The sequence below is a fragment of the Lupinus angustifolius genome, chromosome LG13 (genome assembly GCF_001865875.1).
Source record: "Lupinus angustifolius cultivar Tanjil chromosome LG13, LupAngTanjil_v1.0, whole genome shotgun sequence".
In the NCBI taxonomy this organism is placed as follows: Eukaryota; Viridiplantae; Streptophyta; class Magnoliopsida; order Fabales; family Fabaceae; genus Lupinus; species Lupinus angustifolius.
The window spans coordinates 2290165-2314872 of NC_032021.1; the positions used below are offsets into that span (position 1 = coordinate 2290165).

At 32.9% G+C, this 24708-nt stretch overlaps 5 protein-coding genes across 7 annotated transcripts; 3 read left to right on the top strand and 2 right to left on the bottom strand.

Annotated features, from left to right (window-relative positions):
- Positions 45-2024, bottom strand: LOC109363290 (pentatricopeptide repeat-containing protein At1g07740, mitochondrial). Its single transcript, XM_019609504.1, has one exon. The coding sequence runs from the start codon at positions 1959-1961 to the stop codon at positions 585-587; it is 1377 nt and encodes a 458-aa protein (XP_019465049.1). The 5' UTR covers positions 1962-2024; the 3' UTR covers positions 45-584.
- Positions 3212-4361, top strand: LOC109363397 (dirigent protein 25-like). The gene has a single exon (XM_019609647.1). The coding sequence runs from the start codon at positions 3222-3224 to the stop codon at positions 4212-4214; it is 993 nt and encodes a 330-aa protein (XP_019465192.1). The 5' UTR covers positions 3212-3221; the 3' UTR covers positions 4215-4361.
- LOC109363369 (protein SODIUM POTASSIUM ROOT DEFECTIVE 2) lies at positions 5367-6766 on the bottom strand. Its single transcript, XM_019609616.1, has 3 exons — positions 6198-6766; positions 5970-6045; positions 5367-5711 (listed from the first exon to the last, which is right to left on the bottom strand). Exons 1-3 carry the CDS (start codon positions 6636-6638, stop codon positions 5539-5541), a joined length of 690 nt encoding a protein of 229 aa, XP_019465161.1. The 5' UTR covers positions 6639-6766; the 3' UTR covers positions 5367-5538.
- LOC109325455 (ankyrin repeat-containing protein At5g02620-like) lies at positions 16300-19334 on the top strand. Its single transcript, XM_019557841.1, has 4 exons — positions 16300-16392; positions 16645-17226; positions 17321-17730; positions 18294-19334. The coding sequence occupies exons 2-4, from the start codon at positions 16890-16892 to the stop codon at positions 19176-19178; spliced, it is 1632 nt and encodes a 543-aa protein (XP_019413386.1). The 5' UTR covers positions 16300-16392; positions 16645-16889; the 3' UTR covers positions 19179-19334.
- Positions 20466-23761, top strand: LOC109325454 (receptor-like protein kinase HERK 1). Of its 3 annotated transcripts, none has more exons than XM_019557839.1 (2): positions 20466-20832; positions 20936-23761. In XM_019557839.1, exon 2 carries the CDS (start codon positions 21005-21007, stop codon positions 23516-23518), a length of 2514 nt encoding a protein of 837 aa, XP_019413384.1. In that variant the 5' UTR covers positions 20466-20832; positions 20936-21004; the 3' UTR covers positions 23519-23761. The 3 variants fall into 3 exon arrangements, with proteins under 3 accessions (XP_019413384.1, XP_019413383.1, XP_019413385.1); XM_019557838.1 differs by having other exon boundaries at positions 21003-23761; XM_019557840.1 differs by having other exon boundaries at positions 20471-20832; positions 21427-23761.

A 24708-nucleotide genomic window follows, 5' to 3' on the forward strand; every position in this document is an offset into this window, starting at 1 on the left:
GGGGGATCCTTGCATAATGGTGAAGTTTAAGGCAGAGTTGAGGAAAATAGGTCCGGTTCGGTTATAATGCTGAAATAAATACACCAAAACTGCATTACAACAGCAACTATCCTCGTTTATGGAGTAGATAACATTTCCATAAAAATATCAACTTTAAAAGAAGATGATACATAGATGCTATGGTATATATGTTTATTAAGGCCTCTCACCATTCTTCCAACCAAAATGCAGGCATAGAATTCAAAACCAAAAGTGTTGAACCCCATCTTACAATTTTCATCAAAACATTCATGAGCTCAACTGAAAGGTTGGGATAAAGTTTAGATCACCGATACAAACATGCGCAACTACAGACTCCCAAGTCTCTACATTTGTCTTTACAGCAAATATACTCATCTTCACTGAAAACAATTTGTCGCATTGAAATGAAACTTTAGAGTGCTACCTTGGAACTTATGTGTCAGGGAAAGACACTATCTCAATGTCACATGGGATTAGAACTAGAACAAAGGCAACTCAAAGTGATATCCTGTAACAGACACGAAAATTCACCCAAAGGATCTTAACAATGGTTCCCTTGCCTATTACATTTGATGAATGGATGTAAGTTTGTCCATAAGCCCACTTGCATCATTCTCCTCACTACAAGCATACTTTACAACAGATCCCCAGCTCTCCAAATCAAATGCTACCTTCCTCTTCTCCATCTCTTCTAAAACAAAGCAAGAACCACTAATATTCCCGGAGTTCAGAAGGCCAACAACCAAATGATTAAACGTTTCAGAACGTGGAAAATGTCCACTGGCTAGCATTGCATTCAAAATATTCAGACCGACCTCAAAATCCCCAATCCGACATAAACCATCAACCATCATCCTGTATGTTGCAGCATTTGGCTCACAGCCACTGATCTGCATTTCAAGCAATACTTTATAAGCCTCCTCTGTCTTACCTTCCTTGCAAAGATAGTTTATCAATATATTATATGTCACAACATCCAGCTTAAGCCGCCTTTTCTTCATCTCTTGGAGTAAAGAATTTGCCTCCTCGATCTTTCCTCTCTTTCCCAAATCATTCATCAAAACAGAAAAATTGATCAGCTTAGGTTTACACCCTCGATATGCCATATCAAACAATAGCTTCTTAGCTTCCTCATACTTCTCCAAAGAACACAAGCCTTCCATCAACAACGTATAAGTTACTTCATTCGCATATTTCTTTTTCCTGTTCATGTCCTCGAGCAATGACATTGCCTTGTCCAAATCACCCCTTCTACATAAAAACCCGATAAGACTATTATAAGTCACAACACTCGGCTGCACTTTCTTCTGAAGCATTTCATCAAACACCTCACAAGCTTTTTCCCACTGATCTTTCCCCAACCACCCCTTAATCATTATATTGAAAGTAACCGTGTTTGGACGAAAACCCATCTCATAACAACGCTTAAAAGAATCACTGGCTTCATCAAACCGATCATTATCAACCAGAACATTAAGAAGCGTATTTAAAGACTGCAGTGTACGGACACAATTGAAGTGAGGCATTCTGTGAAAGAGTTCAACGGCATTTTCGTGAAGTAACAATTTACCATAATGCTGAAACAGAGCAATGAAAATGGTCTCTCTGCAATGCATGCCCGTGTGTTGAATATGATTGAGAATGGTTTCAACGGCTTGGAAGTTTCTAGAACGAGCGAACTTGTAGATTAAAGCGGCATAGGAAGGGTAATGGTGTGTAAAACCTTGTTGTTCGTAATGGTTAAAGAGTGATAGGGCTTGTTCTGGGTTTTGGGTCTCTTTGATTTCGGTGATGAAAGGAATACGAATGCGAAGCTTTGAAGTTTTGTGGTGTTGAATTTGAGGTTGTTTACGAGGGGGAGGTTTATTATTACCATGACGGAGGAATGGAATTGCTCGTGCTGGTTTTCGATTAATCGATTTAGCTCTTTGGAAGTTCATTCATGCGGGAAGAATCGAATCCTAACACTCGTTCTAAGATTGATGGTGCACTAGTATAAAATCTTGCTTCCTAAATATTTTCTGGTTATGCATTTCTTTTTATAATATTCATACTCTGTCTAGAAAAATTATTTTAAATATTTTTTCTTCTTAATTATTCCATACAATTTTAATTATTGATAAAAATAATAATTGTGCATTTGATATAATGTTAGATTAATAATAATGAAATTTTTTTAACTTAGTACAAATTATAGATTGTCTTGTCTAGCTATATCTATCCAAGACAAGTACAGACTATTTTATCCATGTTGGTTGCTCTTGATACCTATATACTAAGGTTGATATATGAGTCAAATTCATCTAGGTACTCGATTATAAGGGGAAATAAGTTTGTATAATTTATTTCATTAAAATTAATATCATTAGATTTTTATTTTTATCATATGTCACAATCTTAATATGATAATTGACTCTCCAATAATAGAGATAATCCAAATTCTTGATATAATGTTTTATCTCGGTTGAGTCATTTTGTTACATGTCTCACCTGCCATAGTTGTATATTAAGTCTATCCTCACTACATGACATAGAGTTTGGATGGTGTATTCAGCTTTGTAGCAAGGGTATATATTGTTCAAGTGATGTGACAATCTTGTAATGGAAATCTATGTTGTTGTTGATACACATGACAATCCTGTAGCCAAGGTTTTTGTTTATATAACTTTATGAGTAAGCCTTGTCTTATCATTCTTGCCTTTTCTCTTGCTAAGCCTTCTTTCTAGACATAATTTGGCAGTTGGATCTTATTTGTTCGACTTCTGGCCGTAACTTGCATAAATTTAGTCGGTCGTGACACTTCCTTGAACCCATATATAACATCTACTAAATAACACTTGTGGTCATCTATCTATGGTGATTTCGTTGATAACCACGACTCTTCTATCAAGTGTTCAAGTAAGCCTATTAAGGAAAATGAAACTTGCAAAACTAATCACTTTTTTGTAATCAATAGATCAATTCATCATTCTTGCCAAATTTATCACTTTTTTGTAATCATATATCAAACCATCTTTTATTTGAGGGCGTCAAACTTGTAGTGACAAAGATTATTTAAAAGCTTACTTTACAAAACATGTTGTTTAGTTCTAACAACTACAACTATCACTTTGGTAATTGAAAATGAGCTCAGTTTCATTCATCAACTACTCCCTTAGCTTCAATATCTCATCAACTCCATCATTTTATTCTGTAATCGAATGTTGGAACTCCTACTATTTATACCTGTTCTCATAAGAGCCATTATCATCTCATCAAAGCACAACAACAAACAATCAAATACTCCAATAATGGCACACCTTCAATCTCTTTCTACGTCCTTGAATGCTATATTCTATATAGCATTTATATTTTTTGCAACCACTTTCACTACTTCAACTCCAATCCTTGTTGAACAAGAAACACCCACCACAGAACCACAAGAACCTGATTCTGCAGAATCTCCTATTTCATCCAATGTTCCTCCACTTATAGCCACTGCCCCCACTGCATTCACCAACAATGACCATGACCACTACACACTCTCCTTTTTCATGCATGACATTTTGGGTGGTTCAAACCCCACAGCAAGAGCAGTGACTGGAGTTGTAACAAATCCAGCTCTCAATGCTCAAGTTGCATTTGCTAAACCTAATGGTGCAAATATTCCTTTCAACAACGGTGTTCCTCAGAACAACAACAACGATGGAATCCTCAACAACAACAATCTCCCTTTCCTCACAGGACTCAGTGGTAACACGGGGAACGTGTTCAGAAACAATGGGAACAACGGTGGGAATGGTTTTTCTATGGGGAATATGAATCAGATTCCTGAAGGAACAACGTCGGAGGAGTTGATGTTTGGAACAATGACAGTGTTTGATGATGAACTAACAGAAGGGCATGAATTAGGGTCAGGGTTGGTGGGGAAAGCACAAGGGTTTTACATAGCAAGTGCAGTTGATGGAACTAGCCAGGTAATTTCTTTCACTGCTATGTTTGAGGAGAATGGTTACGTTGATAGTATCAGCTTCTTTGGTGTGCATAGAACTCAAGTTTCGGAATCACAACTTGCCATCATTGGAGGAACTGGAAAGTATGTGAATGCTGAAGGGTATGCTATTATTAAGACTTTTCCCGTTACTGGCCAGCAACAAAATAATAATAATGGACTCGAAACTCTTCTGCAACTCAATGCTTATCTTTCTTATTAGCTTTTCTTATTAAATTGATCATGCACTTTGTTGTTTCTAGTTACAAATAATACTAAGTATTTGTATTTCGTGTGATGAATTTGACTATGTCACATATTATTGTACTTTTCAAAGAAGAAAATAGAAAGAAAGAATGTTATGCATGAATTTGACCATCTAACAATCCACACTACCTAACTGTTTTTGCTTTGATTTTGTACTCTCTTTATGTCCTTTGAATCTCAACATAAAAAATACAGCTAGATCACTAGGTCCCTCTTAGGACTTAAACACATGGAGAAAGTCAGTAGCATAATAAACTTAATGTGGTATTTAAGTTATGAGACTCTCTCATATAATTAATAGACTTGTCTCTTCTAGGTTAGACTTTCCTCGTACGTGTAAGTTCTCATTTATAACATGTAGACTTGTGAGATATCTCTACTTGTCCACTACAGGAGGTGTTCCATTGAAGATGTAGTTTTCAATTCTCTAATAATACATGCTTCACGCAGTTATGCTTGTGTAATGATTTAGATATATATGGTAGACTTGATATATATGAAAAGAAGAAAATAAGGAATTGGAATGAAAAGTGTTATGAGAGAGTGAAAATAATGCATCCCAAACCAGGTGGCCTTGAGTGCTGCCTGTTAACACTGTCCGGCATGCATTACTTTGTCTCCGCAATCATGGAATTACTGCATATTTAAGCATGACATGGAATACTAGCTTCTGATCTCATGCTTAGGAAGAGAAAGTGGCCCATGATGGTATTTCAGATACTCAACTTAAGGGTAGTGTTGATAATAAGTCCTTCTCATATCTCGTGACTCATGCATTTGAGTTATCTTTAATTTCTTAAATTTCTAACGTATATGTTCTATATCATAAGCATGATAAATAATTCAAAAGAAAGAGTTGCAGATAGCAATATTAGAATTGGAGATTAAGGTATCCCAACAATTCATTTTTATCTCATTCTTATTAAAATAATATCATTGTTTATGTTTTGAGATTCTTATCTCTTAAGAATAATTTTTAAGTCAGAAATTTTTTGTCTTTATTCTTATTAAAAATGTGAAATCTAGAGACAGAAAGAATATAAGACAGAAATTGTGATTGAGAAGAAAACATATACTTCATTACTCAGTACGTTCATTTTTTTTTTCGGTTACATTCTTTACGCCCATCTAATAAATAATTGTACAAAAGACAAAACATTAAGGTTGATTAGTCATCAAACAAACACACAGGTGTATCAAACAACAACAATTGATCAAGAGAGTGAAAGAGAAAGTAATGGGAGAATACATGCAGGGAATTTTTCATCTTAAACTGGTCATCATGTTGACCATGGAGATGATAATAATGGTACTGATGAGGATGAGAATGTTGGAGATGGCCATAGTTGTGCATTCTTCACCTTAGACACACTAGCCAGGACACCTAATGGTGTCACGTCTCCAATGATTGTCACTTTCTTTGTTTCCCTTTCTATGCTGAATGATGTCACTCCTATACATTGAATTACCCAAATGTTCTATTGCATTAGATATAAATTCAGTTGCACTTAATTAATGAAGAAAGAAACTATAAAATGTTCAAACAAATCATGCTTAAAATGTATAAAACTTGACATAGCTAGGCATATTAAGGTTATGTTTGAAAGAATTAGCTTATACAGTAAAAGCTTATAAGCTACCATATGAAACAAAATTGTTTAGCAAGATTAACTTATTAATGGTCGCAAATTGATTGCAAAAAAAAACACACCTTCCATTTTTGAAATATGTTTTCTAACTTTTCCTTCACAGGCCTGGCAGTTCAATGACACTCTCAAAACTACAACCTGTATAAGGTTTTAGAAGAGAAATCATTATCACCAATTCACCATCTTTGTAGTGTTCGGTTACCCAATGAAGTAATAACAAATCTTCTATATATTCTTTTGAGAAACTCAACAAACAAAATCTGAAAACAATTTATAAAAAAATAAAATACCTGGTCTTTGGAGCGACTTGAACAAGACCTAAGAGCATGATAATTATTTCTGTTCACCAAGGACTTGGCATCATCGTGAGAAGGACCCATTGCTGAGATTTTATCAGACTCAGATACCGAATCTACGAAAGTGGTATCAGTATCACAAAGGAGATATCTTTTGGATGAACCTACACTACTGAGATCACGAGTATATAGGTCATTGACTTCACCAGTGCTTTTTCTACGTAACTCAGTCTTATCATGCTTATCTGATGAACTCTTTCTATGCTTCTCGAAGTAAGGTTTAGGATTGATGGGTAATTCAGATGAAGAAGGAACATGAGGTTGGGTTTTCCTTCGATCATGGTCGTAGTTTTTAGTGGTTTTAGAACGATGGTACATACTATAGGCTATGGCTGTAGAAGTAGTGGAAGGACATAACAGGTTCATTCCTTTCATGGTGCTAAGTATATATGTTGATATGATGGTTTTATGAGCTTGATGGTTATTTATAGAGTAGAGCTAATTAGTTGGGAGGAATGGCTTTTTCTGTAGTAGCTGAAGCTAAATCAATGGGACTAACTGAAAGATCTTTCTGATGAGGTAGGAAAAAAGAGGAAAAATAGATTACGTTCCACTGGAAATTACTAGTGATACCTTGGAAGATAAATCAATGGGACTAATACTTTTTTTTTATTTAACCAATGATATCCCCATGGATGGTTAAGAGCCATCAGAGTGCTAGTTCTTGACGAAATAAAATTATGCTTACTATGTTTTACATTATGTCATCTTTATTTTCTGATTTTTGTTCTTAAATTGATTATTTTTTGCCAATAGAAAGTGAGGAGAGATAGATGTTGTGAGAAAAAATATAGATGTTGTGAGAAAAAATGTAGATGTTGCGAGAAAAATATATTGTTTTATTTAATAAAAAGTTATAATAAATTATAAAATAATATGTATGATACAAATAACATTGAAATGTTATTTTCTATTATATACGCTCTAATGAATTAATCTCTTCTCAAAATGTATGATTGTAAGTGTAGCTATAAAAAATCTAACCTTTCACTAATAACTAAATGTCTTTTTGCTAGATATGTGACTAATCTCTAATCTCTAACTTCAAAATTTTAGTTTTTTATATAGTAATTTTGCTCTACTTGTTAGTTTTTTTTCCAATTGTTCAATAAGAAAATGTGATAATCTTTGGTGTGATATGATTACTCCCACTAGTTGTGGAATTAAGAAAAGTTTAGGGAATGCAACCCACCTTGTATTATTGGCACATCATTGTTTCACTGTGGGGTCTGTTCTACAATTTGGTCGGCCAAGTTAGTTTGTATTAGCAATTTTCATGTTTTGGATGCAGTGAGTAGTTTAGTTTTTTCCTCTTGTTTTCTGCCCAGTGGATATGGATGGTTAGAAATCAATCACACATTGGTTGCTGCATTTCACCTTACTTATGAATATCTACTAACTTCTTCCTCTTGTTCTTATTAATTAGCTCCCAAATTCATTCAAATAGCTTTAAACTTTCGTTCACATATGAGAATATTATAATTGCATGTAACTAATAACGGGCTCATTTGCATAGATATCTCATCATGAAGTTACTTGAGATTCATGATTTTAGCAATAAAAGTGGGTAAGGATCTTGTAAGTATAAAAAAGAAGGTTAAATAAAAAATAATTTTTTTTAATGTTATAGCTTTTTCATATGGTTTTAGAACTTCAAATTTTACATACATTATATTACATATTTTTCTCACTTAACAACTTTCAAAATATCATCATACTATACACAAAGGTATGCAGAACTTTTTTTTTTGTTAAGCAAATTGTATTAAAAACAGCATAAGGGGTGCTAACCTAAAACACGACAAAGATCTGTTTTACTAAGTCTGGTCTATGTTGTAACACAATTTCCTTTACACTTAAGATCTAATCAAAATCACCTGATCATGATCCTATACTGTATGTTATGAGAAAATAAGAGAGGGTTATTTGGTTAATCTCCCCCTTCACTTATTTTAGCGATAAAAATATTATTATAAGTATAAATAGAATGATATAATGATAATTTTATTTTACTTTTTACATTGTTTTAGACAACAATTCTCTTTTTATTATTGGGGAAGAGTGTGACTACAATTTACCATGAATCAATATTAAGTAAATTTGAGGTTATGGTTTCATCCATTTTTCTAATAACGGTGAGAGAATTAAAGATTTATCCATTTGAACTTTGAGCATTAGAAAAGGATGTTGTGACCCAAATTGAAGATTGCTTGATGAAACAGGACAAATAGTAGGTAATAGGTGGGATATATGGTGGACTAAGCAAGTTTCAAACAAATGAAAAGAAACACAGAAAAGTAAATGAAAAAGGGTGGAAAAGCAAAATGATTATTTTAGAGCATGCTCGTTGCCTAACAAAGTTGAAATTGGTTTGTTACTTATACCCTCAAATATTATAATGGGTTATTAATCTCCCAAGATTTTATATTTATAACAGATATATTATTTTATACAATTAGCTACAAATTCACATCGATGATATGTGTCACTTATAAACCTATATATTATTAATAATATAACATCATTTTTCTTGTGGTATAAGATAATTAAATCATTTTTTTACACAAGAATACATCATTTTTCTAATATTTGATTAGGTATAACTTACTTAGCTCTGATATTTTGGTTGGAATTAAAGGGGCTTTTTAGGCGTAGATGATGTGTAGGTATCACTTGGCAGTTGACAAATACCCTTCATCGTCAATGTCAGAAACTCAAATGCTTCGCTCATGCATCAAACTTCCCCTTTTATGTTCCTTTCCCTATGTTATAATACGACTTAATATATAAATGAGAGATCTATTTACATCCAAGTTAAATTATATTGGTTGTATTCGGTCTTAGTCATCTATTTTCTTAAATCTAACAGACTAAATAGTTGACTGAAATAAATGCTGAGAGAGAAAATGAGAAATCTTAAATAACTTTTAAATTCAACTTATTTAATCATTTGGATTTATGAAAATGAATAGCTGAAATCGAGTGTAAACGGATATCTACTTGTGTATATATATATATATATAGTCTAACACTTCCATGTTTGTGACACTTATTTAGTTTATATTTACCAAGAGAAATCAAAAGAGTCTGTCAAACCAATGATTCTTAATATATATATTTTTTCTATAACACAAAATATACAAAAGCTACTTGTGTATAGTACAAAAGCAAGTGGGTTCTAACAAGTTCACGTGAGGATGCAGAACAAAGTACACACTGTGTCACTCTAAAAACTATTTTCTTTACCACAATGGATGACTTTATTGCCTTTATCCGATCCTCTGGGGATTCAGTGCAAGTGTTTTATACTTAATCACGCGTTTAAAGAAGTGGGTCTTTCATCAGTGGGTGGATTAAGGCTTTAAGTCCTTTTTCAGTACCAACGGGCGTTGCTTCAAGTGATACATGTTTGATTCCCTTTAAGCAAGAACTCAGGTTCGAGTCTTGTGGATGGGAGAGTTAGCCCTACATACCTGTGCATGTTCCCGGCTCGGACAGGATTGCCTCCAGTGCGATGATACTTGAGGGAAACAAAAAAAACAAAAAACAAAAAAAGTACTTTTTCAGTACTCTCCTTTAATTTATCCCATTTTCCTTCCTTAATTTTCTTTCCTCACTCATCTATGATACTTCTTTAATCATTTACTAATCTTCTGCCCAAAAAATATTTATTATTGTATGTAGAACTCATGATAGAGAGCATGTAATTAGTCTCTTCATTACATGTGATGAGAGTTCTTTTTTCCATTGTTTTCAGTAATAAAAATGTAATTTCATGTATATAAACATGAAATCATGGGTAGGTAAGAAAAGAAGCAAAATATCAAACATGAAATCATGAATAATGCTTAGAGGCTAGAGCTGTAGAACATATGTAATGAATTTCATCCCCGAAATGATGGAGCAGTTGTCCATCCACATTGAAATTCGCTTCACTCAAGATATGATGAAAGTTATTGCAACCTCACATTCCAATCCATGTCTTTGTTACCTATAACATATCGGAATAGCATATCTTAATTTAAGATCCTCAATTCTATTTTAACCACTTATATTTAACATGTAGATTTAATAAATTATTTTTGTAAAATAAAATAAAAATATTATTTTTTATTTCTTTGCAAATACTGATATGAAACACCGAGACAATCCCCATTTCTTATGACCAAGGTCTAACAAACTTCTCATAACTTACAAGTGAGTGCACATCTATTATTTTATACTTAGTGTTATTCCATGTGTCATGACCGCGTAATTAGTTGGGTGAAAATATTTAAGTTAAAATTTAATTTTTAAGTAATTTTTTCACCAATCACAAGATTATGACACATAGTTTGACAGTAAATGTGGGATAGCTGATATTCACCCCTCACAAGTGGAGGAGTTTCTTCTTGCTGAATATTATTGGTGAAGTTTTGGGCTTCCAAATAGATCACCTAACAAACTGGGCTATGGAGATAACTGGGCTATGTCATAATGTGGCTCAAATTTTTTGCTCCCGCTTGAATAGATCTCCATGGGGATGGGGATACCTGTCCCAACTTGGTGTCCTCATTCCTGTCTCATTCCATTCATATATTGACATATGGAATTAACATATTATTTTAATAAAATAAATATAAATTGATGTGTTATTTTTGACTTGTTGGCAAACATTGATTGGTGTGGGACATGGGACATGAACTTTTTTGGGACAGTGGATCCGGTTCCTCCATGGGATGCAGTGGCTCAACCTTTGTTATTTTTCCTATCCCTAATCTCAATTTTATCTTTGAAGCAAGCTCGCAAAACTAGTATGGTTTTAATCTTGCTCCAAGGTGAATTTTAATTTTTCATTGTTAAATGTTATTATGGTATAAAAACATAGATACGCTTTTTCATTAAATAATTGCTTGAGATTTTGTTTAGCATGAGGCATACTTTGTTAAAGGAGGTGGATCTGACCCTGAACCTCATTTATGCCTCCACGATAGATTTTTGTTTAGCATGAGGCATATTGATAGGATGATAATAATCCTGTAATTTTCAATGATAAATTCTAGTTTCATTTCTCGCATGGATATTTTTTATTGAAAGTTTTAGAGACCACAATAAATTTAATTTGAACTATTGATTTATCCAGAATAAAGTAGAGAATTGAAACTTTTAATGACAAATAAAGAAAAAATAAATACTCCATACAAATAAAGAAATCCTTGATTGTGGAAGAGAACACCGTTTCTATCTAAAAAAATCTATAGTTTATATATCACTCATACTATTATGAGTATTCAGAAAAACATTTAATTATTATATAATATTTTTAATAAAGTACATGAAGTGACACATAAAATGATACAATTTTTTGGACATAAAATGTGCTCTCGGGTGGAAGAAGAAGGTAGTGATGTATGTCTATGATTAATTGTTCTCTATGGATGAAATTGACCGGCATTTGAGTCAGATGTGCTACTCATCGAAATGCAGCTTTCATGATGAAATTCACATACCTCCTTTATTTATATGAAATGTCAACGTTTATAATTGGAATGTTGATTTTTTTTAGAAAGGGAAAGTTGATGACACAAGAAAATTCGCAAATTTCTTCGATGAAAATAATAGATTACTCGGTTTCCATGAAAAATGACATATTATTTGATCTCTCTCTATAAATTGACTTAAATTGTCTTTTAATGATGATGAGATAGTCACAAATTAACAACCCTTAAAGTCTTATATTACTTTGAATATATGGACACTTTCTAAGTCTTACTCCCTCCATTTCTTGTTATGTATCTTCTAGGACATATTAATATAGTTAATTTCAATAAATTCATTTTTATTTTTCATACCTAAATTTTATTATTCCATTAATTTTATTAATATTACTCCACTGATTATTTTTCTTATAATAAATTATACGCTAATGCTGAGGGTATAATTGAAAATTATAACCCCAATGTTTGATGTTGTATATATTGTGCTTCCAAAAATAATTAGCACTCAATGTTATTTTTATTTTTTGACTTTTCTTTATTTGTTTTTTTAATTTTGAACCAGGATCCTGGCACATGAGACTCTTTAATTTGGTGCAACAAGCGAATTAGGTAAAAGGAAATCCATACATATGAGTTGAGAAAATGGGAAAATGGTGAGTTAACTTTCATTAATTGTTGCTTTGATAGTTTATTTTATTATATGAAAAGATAAATCGATCAAATGGGTATCTTCATTAACCGGGATAAGAATGAAGATGTTCTTCATTGTTGGATCCTTCAGAATATGAATGTGAGAATGATATGATTTTATAAAGTTTTGATTTGCTTGCTATTATAATCACTTATTTAGCTTTGGATTTTCATATTCGTATACCTTCATTCATGCAAAGAAATTGCTTTCATGCTTTTGATTTTTCTAAATGATTAGACATAAAGTGATTGCACATGTGAACTCTTCTACATTTGGTTTGAGACTTTGAGTTCAAAATGAAAATTGTCACCAGAGCTTGAAAATGACAGCACTTTCTCTTGAATTGAGAATTGGTTGCATAAAATTAAATCAGATATATTTGTATCATCATACGTTAGTTCAAGTGGTGTCTATGTTTAATTCCTCTCAAGCAAGATTTCGAGTTCAAATCTTGTGGATGAAAAAAATATTCACTGAGAAAGTTATCCTCACATACATGTGGATATTTCCGGCTTAGACAAGATTGTCTCACGTGTGAGAATACCTTTAGAAAACAAAAAAACAATCAGATACATGTATGAACAAACAAGGAGCATCTAAGTGCATGTGCGTAATTTTGGAAGCATTATATGAATAGACAATGACTTCAATATAAAAAAGCTTGTAAAGATAATAAGCATAAATTAAAGTTCTGTCTTTTGACAAAAAACCAAGTTATAGCATTTTCTGTATTAATCTTCATATGATAATTACATGTGCGTGACAAAAGGGTTCCTCAAATACAAATATTTTTTCGTAAGAAAATACTCTAATGTTCACATTAAAAAAACAACTTATAATTTTTCAAATTAAATCATGGTATCTCTAAATCCTTATCATTCTATATTTAAAATTCAAGCATTGAAACAATTATTTCCAAGATCAATACAGTTTGTAACCTCATCCATTATACTGATCGTTGAATTGAACCAAATAAATTTATCTATTATCACATGAATAAATACACTAAATATGGCTCAAATGTTGAAGCCTATCCAATCATAATAGAAAAAACATATGTAGATACCAATAACATATTATTTTTATATATTATCATTAGACAATCTGTTATTTATATTTAATTATTATTAACTATTCAAATAAAGTAATACAAATAAATACTAAATAATTTAGTGATTATATCTAATATTATTTATCATTAGACAATAGTACAAACTCACGTTGAAGGGAATTATATGTATGGAATGGAGAGATAGATGCCTTATCTTGTCAGTAGATTCTAATTAGAGATTATGGCGGAAATTGAGGCAATATTCTCTCAACACAAATCGAGGATATCTCTAATATTAGTTATGCTCCGTTGGAGTTAGATCTTTTACATTCACACATATAAAATTGTATATTCTTATATGAAGTCTTCCTATAAAAAATTTCACTCCATATATAAGAAAAATATTAATAATAAATGTAATATTTTATGAACGTTATACTTTTATCTTGATATAAGATGATTTGTGGAAGAAAAAAAATCATATTCTCAACAAAAAAAAGAACATGTGCGTTTTTTCAGTATTTCTCAGGTTGCTGATTGTACTAATTTCGTGTGTTCAACCGCGAGTGGAGAGTTTGATACTTTGTGATCATTTTCGAGTTTGATACTTTGATCTCATGTGTCTATTTTAAAGCCTTTATTTAAAAGTTTTTTTTCAATAAAAAAAGAAAAGTTGATTTTAAAATAAAGCATTAATTTAAATAATAATTGAATATGGGTGTGCTACTTGTTATGTCCATGAATGAAGTGGGTGCTGGTTGTTATAGACTATAATGAATATTTATAGTGTATGTTCTGGGACAAGAATATATTTAATAAAGTAAATTTATAAGAGAAAAAATTTTGTTTAATATATTCAGATGTGATATTTTTAATTTCCTCATAAATAATTATTCATTTTGATATCCTTAACTATGTTATTGCCAATATATTATAAAAAAAATATTATGAATGAATTTTATAGTTTCACCTAGGTGGGAAAAAAACTTCCAATCAAGAAATTGTAAAGTAACTAGAAATTTTGTTCTTTACATATTCATTATAAATTATAATGTTAAATATAGAATATATATTTATATTTTTACATTAACTTCAAAAAATAATTTAATTCAATTTAAAATGTATTTTTCTTAAACTCCAATAATTAAAATATAAATTAATTTCATAAATTTCAAAAAATTACTTAATATTATATTTTCTGAAATAATCGGGATAAACAATAAATAATTATCTCCTCTTACTATTTTTAGTTTTGATTATTTAACTCGAGTTTTGATTGATATCTAATGAGAATACTTTAACATCTTTATCATTATCTTGTATATAACAGAATTTGCTCTAGAATATCACTCTTCTTATATAAGGAACCATAGAATATGATCTCATCAAACTTTGAGAATGTATGATTTCATTAACTAATTGGTGTGCTTTTCCCTTGAAGTCACCTATTAACCATGTGAGTGGAAGATTATAAATTACATTTATGAGATAACATTGGTTGGGTATATCTATCTATTGCCTTCTTTATAAGTAGTTGAATTTGATGGTAGACCATAAGATTTATACCTAATGCAAAGTTTGGATTTGTGTCACTTAAAACAAAAGTTGACCAGGGTCAACCACTAGTGGAAGTTCCCTTTTAAGTCTTGCCCATTAATGCATCAACTACACACATGTAATAATCTTTCACCGTCCAACTAACTAATTTTAAATACAATTTAGAGTTTTGAAAACAAATTTGATTATGCTGCAAATAACTATAACTACAAAAGTATCTCCATTTATTTCAACTCATGCTATAATATAGAGTTTGTTTGGTAATTAATACCATTAACTAGTTAACTAGCTTAATTAATAGAAATAATAAATAAGTTGCTGGTGTTTGGTAAATGAATTTATTTTCATAGGTTGTGAATTCACAACTCATATTTAATAAGCTAGATAGTTTATGGGTTTATAAGTTAGAGGCTTATTTCATTTTACTTATAATAAGTACCTTATGAACTAATGTCAAATACTAATGATTCAACAATTTAACTTATCAACTCTCAACTTTTGGTTCCAATGGCTCATTCCAGAAGTTATGAGGCAGTTATAAACTAGAAGTATATGATACTTTACCCTTATTAGTTAACTTTATGAATCACATTGAAAAATATAAAAAAATAGTGAAATTAATAAAGTTTAATTAAGGAGAAAGAGAATAAAGAGAGATATTTATCTCCCTTCACATGAATGCACATTCGTTGTCCCATAATAATAATAAGTGTTACTCTATGTATTATAATTGCGATTAGTTGAAAAAAAATATTTAAGATAAAATTTAATTTTTAAATAATTTTACATTGAATGGAGTATTAAATGCATAAATGCTCCCTCCTTACATTTCTCATGTATATAGTGATGCTAGGAGAGTCAACGGGAAAACTATCTCGTCAAACGAAAGCGAGTGCACTTGCGGCAGTGGGAATCAAAGTGCGCGTGGTTCTGTCATTTTATGTTGCTATTCATTTGACATATTCGTTTATGGTCCAATGGTTGTCCTTCAATGGCCACCACTATTGGTTATCACCACTTTCTTATTTTCTCATTTTAAATTCTCAATCATACTTTCGAGTTCCATTCATTTACATAATCATATCCCTGCCTCTGTTTTTTATTCTTACATAAAAAAAGTATGTCTTAATTCTTAATCCTTAACATCTAATATTATTACTATGTTTATGTTTTATTGTTTTCCCTTCTTTTCTTCTTCTAACTTCATTTTCCTTTCAAAATATTCATTGGCTTTCTCAGATTATTCATACCAAATGTTTATTTCAGGGTGTTTGGCCAAGCTCCTTCAAAGTTATTCTTTAATCTCAATCATTAATCATATTCATGGTGGTAGAAGAAGTAGAACACAATAAGGTGAGTTTCTTCCTTCAAACTCTAACCTCTTGGTTTTCACATAATGATTTGATGAATGCTTGAACCCAGATATGGGTTTTTAATCAATTATGCAGCTTTTTTTCTAAAAGTTAAAACTTTATTCAATTATTCCCTTGCCCTTTTTACTCTTTCCAGAAAAGGAAGAAAATACAATAAAAAAGTTATAACATTATATATTGGTGGAATGGTTTTAACCCCTTTTTATGACCATGACAATGATTCTGGAGACAGGAAGAGGAATAATAAGTTTCAACAAGGCATGAGAGATAAGAACCTGTCTTTAAGATATTGATTTGTTTTGTGATGATTTGAATTATCTCTCCTTTGAGTTGCTTCAAGGAGATGATAATTATTATTCGGGATGAAAGATGGTTGTGTTGATTTGGGTTTTTGCTGGAAGGAAGAAAAGAAGGTTGTTATATAACTTCTTAGAGTGAAGAACAGTAGAGAGGGGATTCATTAAGTTTGTGAATCTGATGGCGCCGCCACAAGCCGTGTCAGGGAACACCCCTAGGAAAAAAATGACCAAACAATTGACAGGAAAGAGGGATGATACACCTTTACACTCCTCAGCCAGAGCAGGAAATTTGGATGTAATTAAGGATACACTTTCTGGTGCCGATGAGGGTGAAGTGCGTAAATTATTGGCAAAGCAGAATCAAGCTGGAGAAACAGCACTTTATGTTGCCGCTGAATACGGTCATGTTGATATGGTTAGGGAGTTGATTCAATATTATGATCTTGCTGATGCTGGAATTAAAGCAAGGAATGGTTTTGATGCACTCCATATTGCTGCTAAACAAGGACATTTCGGTATGTTAGTCCTCACTCTTGAATGTAGTTGTTTTTTTTCTTCGTTTGATTTTAACGGTATTCACTTTTTTCAGTTCTGTTTTCCGTATTGCAGATGTACTGAAGATCCTTATGAATGCTCATCCCGAGTTGTCAATGACCGTGGATCCATCAAACACCACGGCTTTGCACACGGCTGCAACACAAGGGCATATTGAGATAGTCAAATTTCTATTAGAAGCAGGAAGTAGCCTTGCAACCATTGCTAGAAGTAATGGGAAAACTGCTTTACATTCTGCTGCGAGAAATGGACATCTGGAGGTTGTGAAAGCAATTCTCGAGAAGGAGCCTGGGGTTGCGACGAGGACGGATAAGAAGGGTCAGACAGCGCTTCACATGGCAGTGAAGGGACAGAGTCTTGAGGTGGTGGAGGAGTTGATAAAAGCTGATCCCTCAACAATAAACATGGTTGATAATAAGGGTAACACCTCATTGCATATAGCAACCAGGAAGGGCAGATCTCAGGTAATTATACTATGCTTGGCATAACTGCGCTAAAACTTTCACATGGCATATTGAATGATTTCTTCCACATCATGAAAAGCGCTTTACCCTTGTGTTTGGTAGTTTAAAATACGAGTCTATAACCTTTATTAATACATGAAAACAAAGGATGTGTAACAGTGTAAGTCCAATTTCTTTTACTATATTTGGCTCATCACTTTGGAAACAATCATCTTATGTATCTTGAGTTATACATTTGGCCAACATTTGGAAGTTGTTATGACTAATTGCTTAATTCGGCTCTTGAACTGTTTATGTTCATTGCATAAAAGTCTGACGTATGCTCTTCATAGCACAAACTGAGGAGTCAAATTTTACAAGATTTTTTATTTGAATAATTTCCCGGATCCAAATCATCTTCAAGATGCTTTCATGCAGATGAACTGCTATCACAAAATAAAGTTATTGTTTTAGATAAGAATATAAGACAAGTCTGGGTCGAAAGTTTTATTTGATAATATTAATATCTGTTTCAAAATTAGTGGACTAAGGGTAGAGGCTGAACTTAGTCTGTGTTTGTGCAGATTGTTAAATTGCTTCTTGGACAGAAGGAAACAGATGCAAAGGTGGTTAATAGATCGGGTGAAACTGCATTAGACACTGCTGAAAAAAGTGGGAGCTCTGATGCTAAAGCAATTTTGTTGGAACACGGTGTTCAAAGTGCAAAAGCTATAAAACCTCAGCCAACAACGGCTACAGCCCGTGAATTGAAACAAACTGTCAGTGACATAAAGCATGAAGTCCATTACCAGTTGGAACACACTCGCCAAACTAGAAAACGTGTTCAAGGAATCGCCAAACGTCTCAACAAAATGCATGCTGAAGGACTTAACAATGCAATCAACTCCACTACTGTAGTTGCGGTCCTCATTGCCACTGTTGCATTTGCTGCTATTTTCACAGTTCCTGGCCAATTTGTTGATGACCCTAAAGATATCCCTCCGGGGATGACCCTTGGTGAAGCAAATATAGCTCCAAAAGCTCCATTTCTTATTTTCTTTGTATTTGATTCCATTGCCCTCTTCATTTCTCTGGCGGTCGTGGTGGTGCAAACTTCAGTTGTGGTTATAGAAAGCAAAGCAAAGAAGCAGATGATGGCTATTATTAACAAGCTGATGTGGTTGGCTTGTGTACTAATTTCAGTGGCCTTCTTGGCATTGTCGTTTATTGTGGTCGGGAAGGATGAGAAGTGGTTAGCTATTGCAGTAACCATTATAGGCACAACTATAATGGCTACAACATTAGGCATCATGTGTTATTGGGTCATTAGGCACCGCATTGAGGCCTCGAACCTGAGGAGCATTCGGAAATCTTCCATGGGAAGCAGGTCAAGGTCTTTTTCAGTGTCGGTGCCTATGTCAGATTCTGAGATACCAAACAATGAATTTAAGAAAATGTATGCAATTTAGAAGTACATAGCCTTGTTCTCTTTTTCACTTGCACTCTTTTTTCCAGGACCTGGTGGATCTATATCCAACTAGAGTGAAGCTTCCCATTGTATATTACATGGCTAGGCCTACTGTTAATAATATGCTTAGTCAATGAATAGTCTCATTGCCAAAAAATATGTACTCTCCTTACTTCCACTCTATAAAAGAAATAGTCATTGTATGTGGAGACATTTAAAACCTTTATCGCACTAGATGAGGTCGGTTACATGGATCGAACATCGAACAACCCCATAATGACCAAATTGAGAACTTCATACCCGCTTTGTCTGAATGACCAGATCAAGGTCACATAAGACATGCTGAATCAGTGTTGTATTCCTGTTTCTCTTGTTCTGCAGATTCCTTCTCTATCTAATGCAAGCCACACCAATACAGTAATTCTGTTTTGTTTTATTGCCTTTTTGTCTTCAACACAAACATAATTTTTTTCCTCCTGTTTATGCTAAAACCAGCACATTTGGTACATTTGCTGATTTTTAGAAGCTGCTTTTATATTTACAATAATAATTACAAATCACTTACCAATAATATTATGCTGTTTCAAGAAGTTACATGAACAACTACAAATGTGAATGTCTTATCATTAGAATTCTGTGAAAAGTATCAACTATTGTGACTGAATAATTAGAAAAGAAGTAAGGGAAAAAAGAGTGTCATAAACATCTTAGAGAAAAACAGACCAATGAAAATTGGCTCAACTATTAAGCTATCAGTGCTGGACAACATTCATTTCTTCAACAATACCTTAATTAAAATAATATCTATTAGTACATTTTTTTATTTTTTACAACAAATAATAAGCATAATAATGAAATTTGTTGTAATTCATAATATGTTTTAAAGAAACCTTTGTTATCCTCCATCAAAACATAACAAGTATAAACATGACTTTACCAACCTTTTACGGTTCAATGATACACAGTCTCACATGCAGAAAGAAGCATAAGCATTGTGCAGCAATGGTTTAAGTATAAACATGAAAAAGATTCCATATATATAAATATAATATAAGAATTTTGTATATTGTAAATTCATCTTTAATTATCCATGTGTTAATTATTATTGACGATTGATGATATAAATAATATATTAAACTTTATAAAATAATTTATGCTGACCAATATACTATAAACATTCATCCGTTACATTACACTCCTTGGTAATATCATTACATAACTGTATCATTAACTCCTTCTTTTATTGCTTTTCAGCGAGTTACCAACTCACCTCTCTTAATTTATTTCCTTTCAATATTTATTTTTCCATTAAGACCACATGAGATTCAATCATGGCTTCACATGTATTTCAATCTTGCACCGCCCCTTTGAGTTTTGACCATGTTTCAGCCTTTTTTTTCTTTTATATATCTTTATTTCTTATAAAATAAAATAAAATTGGTGCAACAAAGAATCTAGGACATGCTTTTTTGTTTTGTGCTGTCATCAGTTTATACCAGCTTGTCCTCATGAACTAGCTTTTGATTTTCTCCTTTCATCATTTTCATTGAATTCCTTTCAATATAACAAAAGGGTACTTCAGATTTCTCTTCTGCTTTATAGTTTGAGTGTTTCTGGGTTTTGGTGGAGGAGCTCTGAAGGTGTTAAATTTAAAGGTGCCATCTTCACTCTTCACTCTTCAGTTATATTCTATTTCTAGTTCTTTATTTAGCTCTTTGGTTTTGTGATTGATGATTAGTTTATTGCTTCCTTTTTTAGGTAAAGATAAAGTTTTGAAAGATAAAAGAAAATACATCATTCTCAGTGGCTTTCTTTGAATTCATAGATATGTGGGATTGCAAAGAAATTGGCTTGTTCATTTGTGCCTTGTCAATCTTGCCATTGTTATGTTTTTCTGCAAACTTTGTTCCTATAGACAATTACCTTATAGACTGTGGAGCACCTCACAATACCTCAGTTGGTACCCGAAATTTCGCAGCTGATAACTTCTTTAAGAATTTCCTTTCCACCCAACAAAACATTCTTGCTAGCACCTCCTTGACATCAATTAGTTCGGCCGGTGATGATTCGCCTCTCTATCAAACTGCAAGAGTTTTCACTGAATCCTCGAAGTACACATTTCAAATTAACCATAAGGGGAGACATTGGATCCGCCTTTATTTCTATTCATTTTCGTATGAGAAATACAATTTAAGTACTGCAAACTTTGCTGTTGCCACCCAAATTAACATCCTTCTGAGTAACTTCAGCGTGCAGAAAAATCCTATTATGAAAGAGTACTTAGTAAATGTCACCTCAGACACCCTTGTGATCACATTTACCCCTTCGGACAATTCCATTGCTTTCGTGAATGCAATTGAAGTTGTTTCAGTCCCTGATGACCTGATTGTTGATGATGCTTTCACCTTAAATCCGTTAGCAAGCTATTCTGGCTTGTTGACACAGGCATTGGAAACAGTTTTCAGGGTTAACATGGGCGGTCCAACTGTGTCACCTGGCAATGACACCCTTCATCGAACTTGGATTCCTGATCAAAGCTTCCTCATACAACCTAACCTTGCCTCTAATGTTTCAAATATCGGCGCTGTTAAATATGTAAAGGGAGGGCCAACAGAGAACACTGCTCCACCAACTATCTATGGTACACTGACAGAGATGAACTCGAACAATGATCCGCGTAGTAATTTCAATGTCACCTGGCAGTTTGATGTGGAACCCGGATTTCAGTACCTTGTTAGACTTCACTTATGTGATATAGTCAGTAAAGGTCTTAATGAACTCTACTTCAATATATACATTGATTCCTGGTTGGCTGCAAAGGATCTTGATCTTAGTATAATAAATAATAATGTTTTAGCTACTCCATATTATAAGGATTTGGTTTCAGCCCCAACCACTAGCAATAAAATACTTGTGAGTATTGGCCCTTCTGCTCTAAATAGTGATTATCCTAATGCCATTTTGAATGGGCTCGAGATCATGAAAATGAACAACTCTATGAGCAGTCTCAGTGCAGCAGCAGCTGTCACTCTGTCTAGTACTTCTGGTTCAAATTCTAAGAAAGTTGGCATCATAGCTGGGGTGAGTGTTGGAGCATTTATTGCAGTGGTCTTGGTTGGATTTTTCTTTGTACTATGCAGGAAAAGAAGACGGTTGGCGCGACAAGGGCATTCAAAGACATGGGTTCCATTATCTATCAATGATGGAACTTCTCACACCATGGGAAGTAAATATTCTAGTGGCACAACTGCAAGTGCTGCTTCAAACTTCGGGTATCGTATCCCTTTTGCAGCAGTTCAGGAGGCTACAAACAATTTTGATGAGAGTTGGGTTATTGGCATAGGTGGTTTTGGTAAAGTGTATAAGGGAGAATTAAGTGATGGCACCAAAGTCGCAGTTAAGAGGGGTAATCCTCGGTCCCAGCAGGGGCTTGCTGAATTCCGAACCGAGATTGAAATGCTATCTCAGTTCCGCCATCGCCATCTAGTTTCGTTGATTGGTTATTGTGATGAAAAGAATGAAATGATCTTGATATATGAATATATGGAGCAGGGAACACTCAAGAGTCATCTGTATGGTTCAGGTCTCCCAAACTTAAGTTGGAAGGAGAGACTTGATATATGCATTGGAGCAGCTAGAGGACTTCATTATCTTCATACTGGTTATGCTAAAGCAGTTATTCACCGTGATGTGAAGTCTGCAAATATATTGCTTGATGAGAATCTTATGGCCAAAGTTGCTGATTTTGGGTTATCAAAGACCGGGCCTGAACTTGATCAGACGCATGTAAGCACGGCTGTTAAAGGGAGTTTTGGATACCTTGATCCTGAGTATTTCAGGAGGCAACAATTAACAGAAAAGTCCGATGTGTATTCATTTGGGGTAGTTCTGTTTGAGGTTCTTTGTGCTAGACCTGTTATAGATCCATCACTTCCAAGAGAAATGGTTAACTTGGCAGAATGGGCAATGAAATGGCAGAAAAGAGGGCAATTGGATCAAATTATAGACGCAACACTTGCAGGGAAAATCAGACCAGACTCTCTTAGGAAGTTCGGAGAAACTGCTGAAAAATGCTTGGCTGATTACGGTGTAGATAGACCTTCTATGGGAGATGTGTTGTGGAATTTGGAGTATGCTCTACAACTTCAAGAGGCTCTTGTTCAAGGTGATCCTGAAGAAAACAGCACCAATATGATTGGTGAACTCTCTCCCCAAATCAACGATTTCGACCACGAAGCGAGTGTTACTGCTGCACAATTTGAAGCTTCAAGCCTAGATGATCTGTCTGGTGTTTCTATGAGTAAGGTATTCTCTCAGTTGGTGAAATCTGAGGGAAGGTGACTTTGAATATTGTATATCGTTTAAATACTGCATTGCACTACTCTTCTTGTATGATTTTGGTGGTTTGTCTTCTAAACAGTAGTTCTATGCCCCTGCCCCTTGCAGAGGATTGAGGCTTTTTATAGATTTGTAAACAAAGAACAAGATAAGTGAAACATGTTGGTAACCAAAAATTATCTTACCTAGTATATCCTATAGCAACCTTATCAGGTAGAGGAACATCTGAACCTAAAGATTTGGCCATATTCTTATGTTAAACTGCCATATATTCAGTTTCTTTTTTTGTTCAAGGTGGTAACACAAATAGTCATTTGTCAAGCATACAGTTCATCAGAAATTATGGTCATCCAGTATGCTGTTACTTTTTGGAATGCCTCTCATCATGCGTGTGTGTGTGTATATAGAGGATGATCAATTTACAGACATAACTAAGTTAAGTTATACACTAAATCTTATACATTGATTTTCTTAAATCTAATTGACCAAATGAATGAGTGAAATAAGTGACGGGAGAAAAAAATGGACGTTGTAAATATTTATACACATCCATTAACATAATACATCATCTACTATTTATTTGTATTACTTTGTTTGAAAAATCAATAATAATTAAATATAAATGATATATATTTCAGTACATTATATAAAACTTATACAAAGTCAATCAGATAATATAATTAGATTCACATTCTATATAAACAAGTGTATCGATTGACACTTTGTGTCTATCAACCCGCATTATTTTTTTTCGTGATATGTATCATTTTTGTGTTACATTCTTTAAAGAAAAATAATTTGATATAAAAATGTTAAATATAAACTCAAGAGAGACCAAATATATAAGAAGATTAATCAAATATAGAATTAAAGAAGAAAATATAAAAATAAGAAAATGTATAGAATAATGTTGATGTATTGTGAAAAAGAATAAAAATAATATCTAGAAGTTTATGATGATTATTAATGGATGAGTTACAAAAAGATAATTTTGGAATGTAAGAAATTATGTCATGGTAGTTCTTTGTAATTTTGGCTTAATATAATATACTAGTCTATACAGACACTTCATGTGTGCTGGTCAATATTGTATGATACTACATATTTAATTTTTATATATTTTATTTGTTTATAATTAGAATGTATTTGTTGTATTCAGTTTACTTTATATTATAATTTTTATGTCTTTATGA

Coding starts and splice junctions, on each gene's coding strand:
- LOC109363290 (XM_019609504.1), bottom strand. CDS start 1,961: ATGAACTTCCAAAGAGCTAAATCGATTAATCGAAAACCAGCACGAGCA.
- LOC109363397 (XM_019609647.1), top strand. CDS start 3,222: ATGTTGGAACTCCTACTATTTATACCTGTTCTCATAAGAGCCATTATC.
- LOC109363369 (XM_019609616.1), bottom strand. CDS start 6,638: ATGAAAGGAATGAACCTGTTATGTCCTTCCACTACTTCTACAGCCATA. Junction 6,046..6,197: donor CAAGTCGCTCCAAAGACCAG/GTATTTTATTTT, acceptor AACCTTATACAG/GTTGTAGTTTTGAGAGTGTC. Junction 5,712..5,969: donor ACATATTTCAAAAATGGAAG/GTGTGTTTTTTT, acceptor TTCAATGTATAG/GAGTGACATCATTCAGCATA.
- LOC109325455 (XM_019557841.1), top strand. CDS start 16,890: ATGGCGCCGCCACAAGCCGTGTCAGGGAACACCCCTAGGAAAAAAATG. Junction 17,227..17,320: donor TGCTAAACAAGGACATTTCG/GTATGTTAGTCC, acceptor TCCGTATTGCAG/ATGTACTGAAGATCCTTATG. Junction 17,731..18,293: donor CCAGGAAGGGCAGATCTCAG/GTAATTATACTA, acceptor GTGTTTGTGCAG/ATTGTTAAATTGCTTCTTGG.
- LOC109325454 (XM_019557839.1), top strand. CDS start 21,005: ATGTGGGATTGCAAAGAAATTGGCTTGTTCATTTGTGCCTTGTCAATC.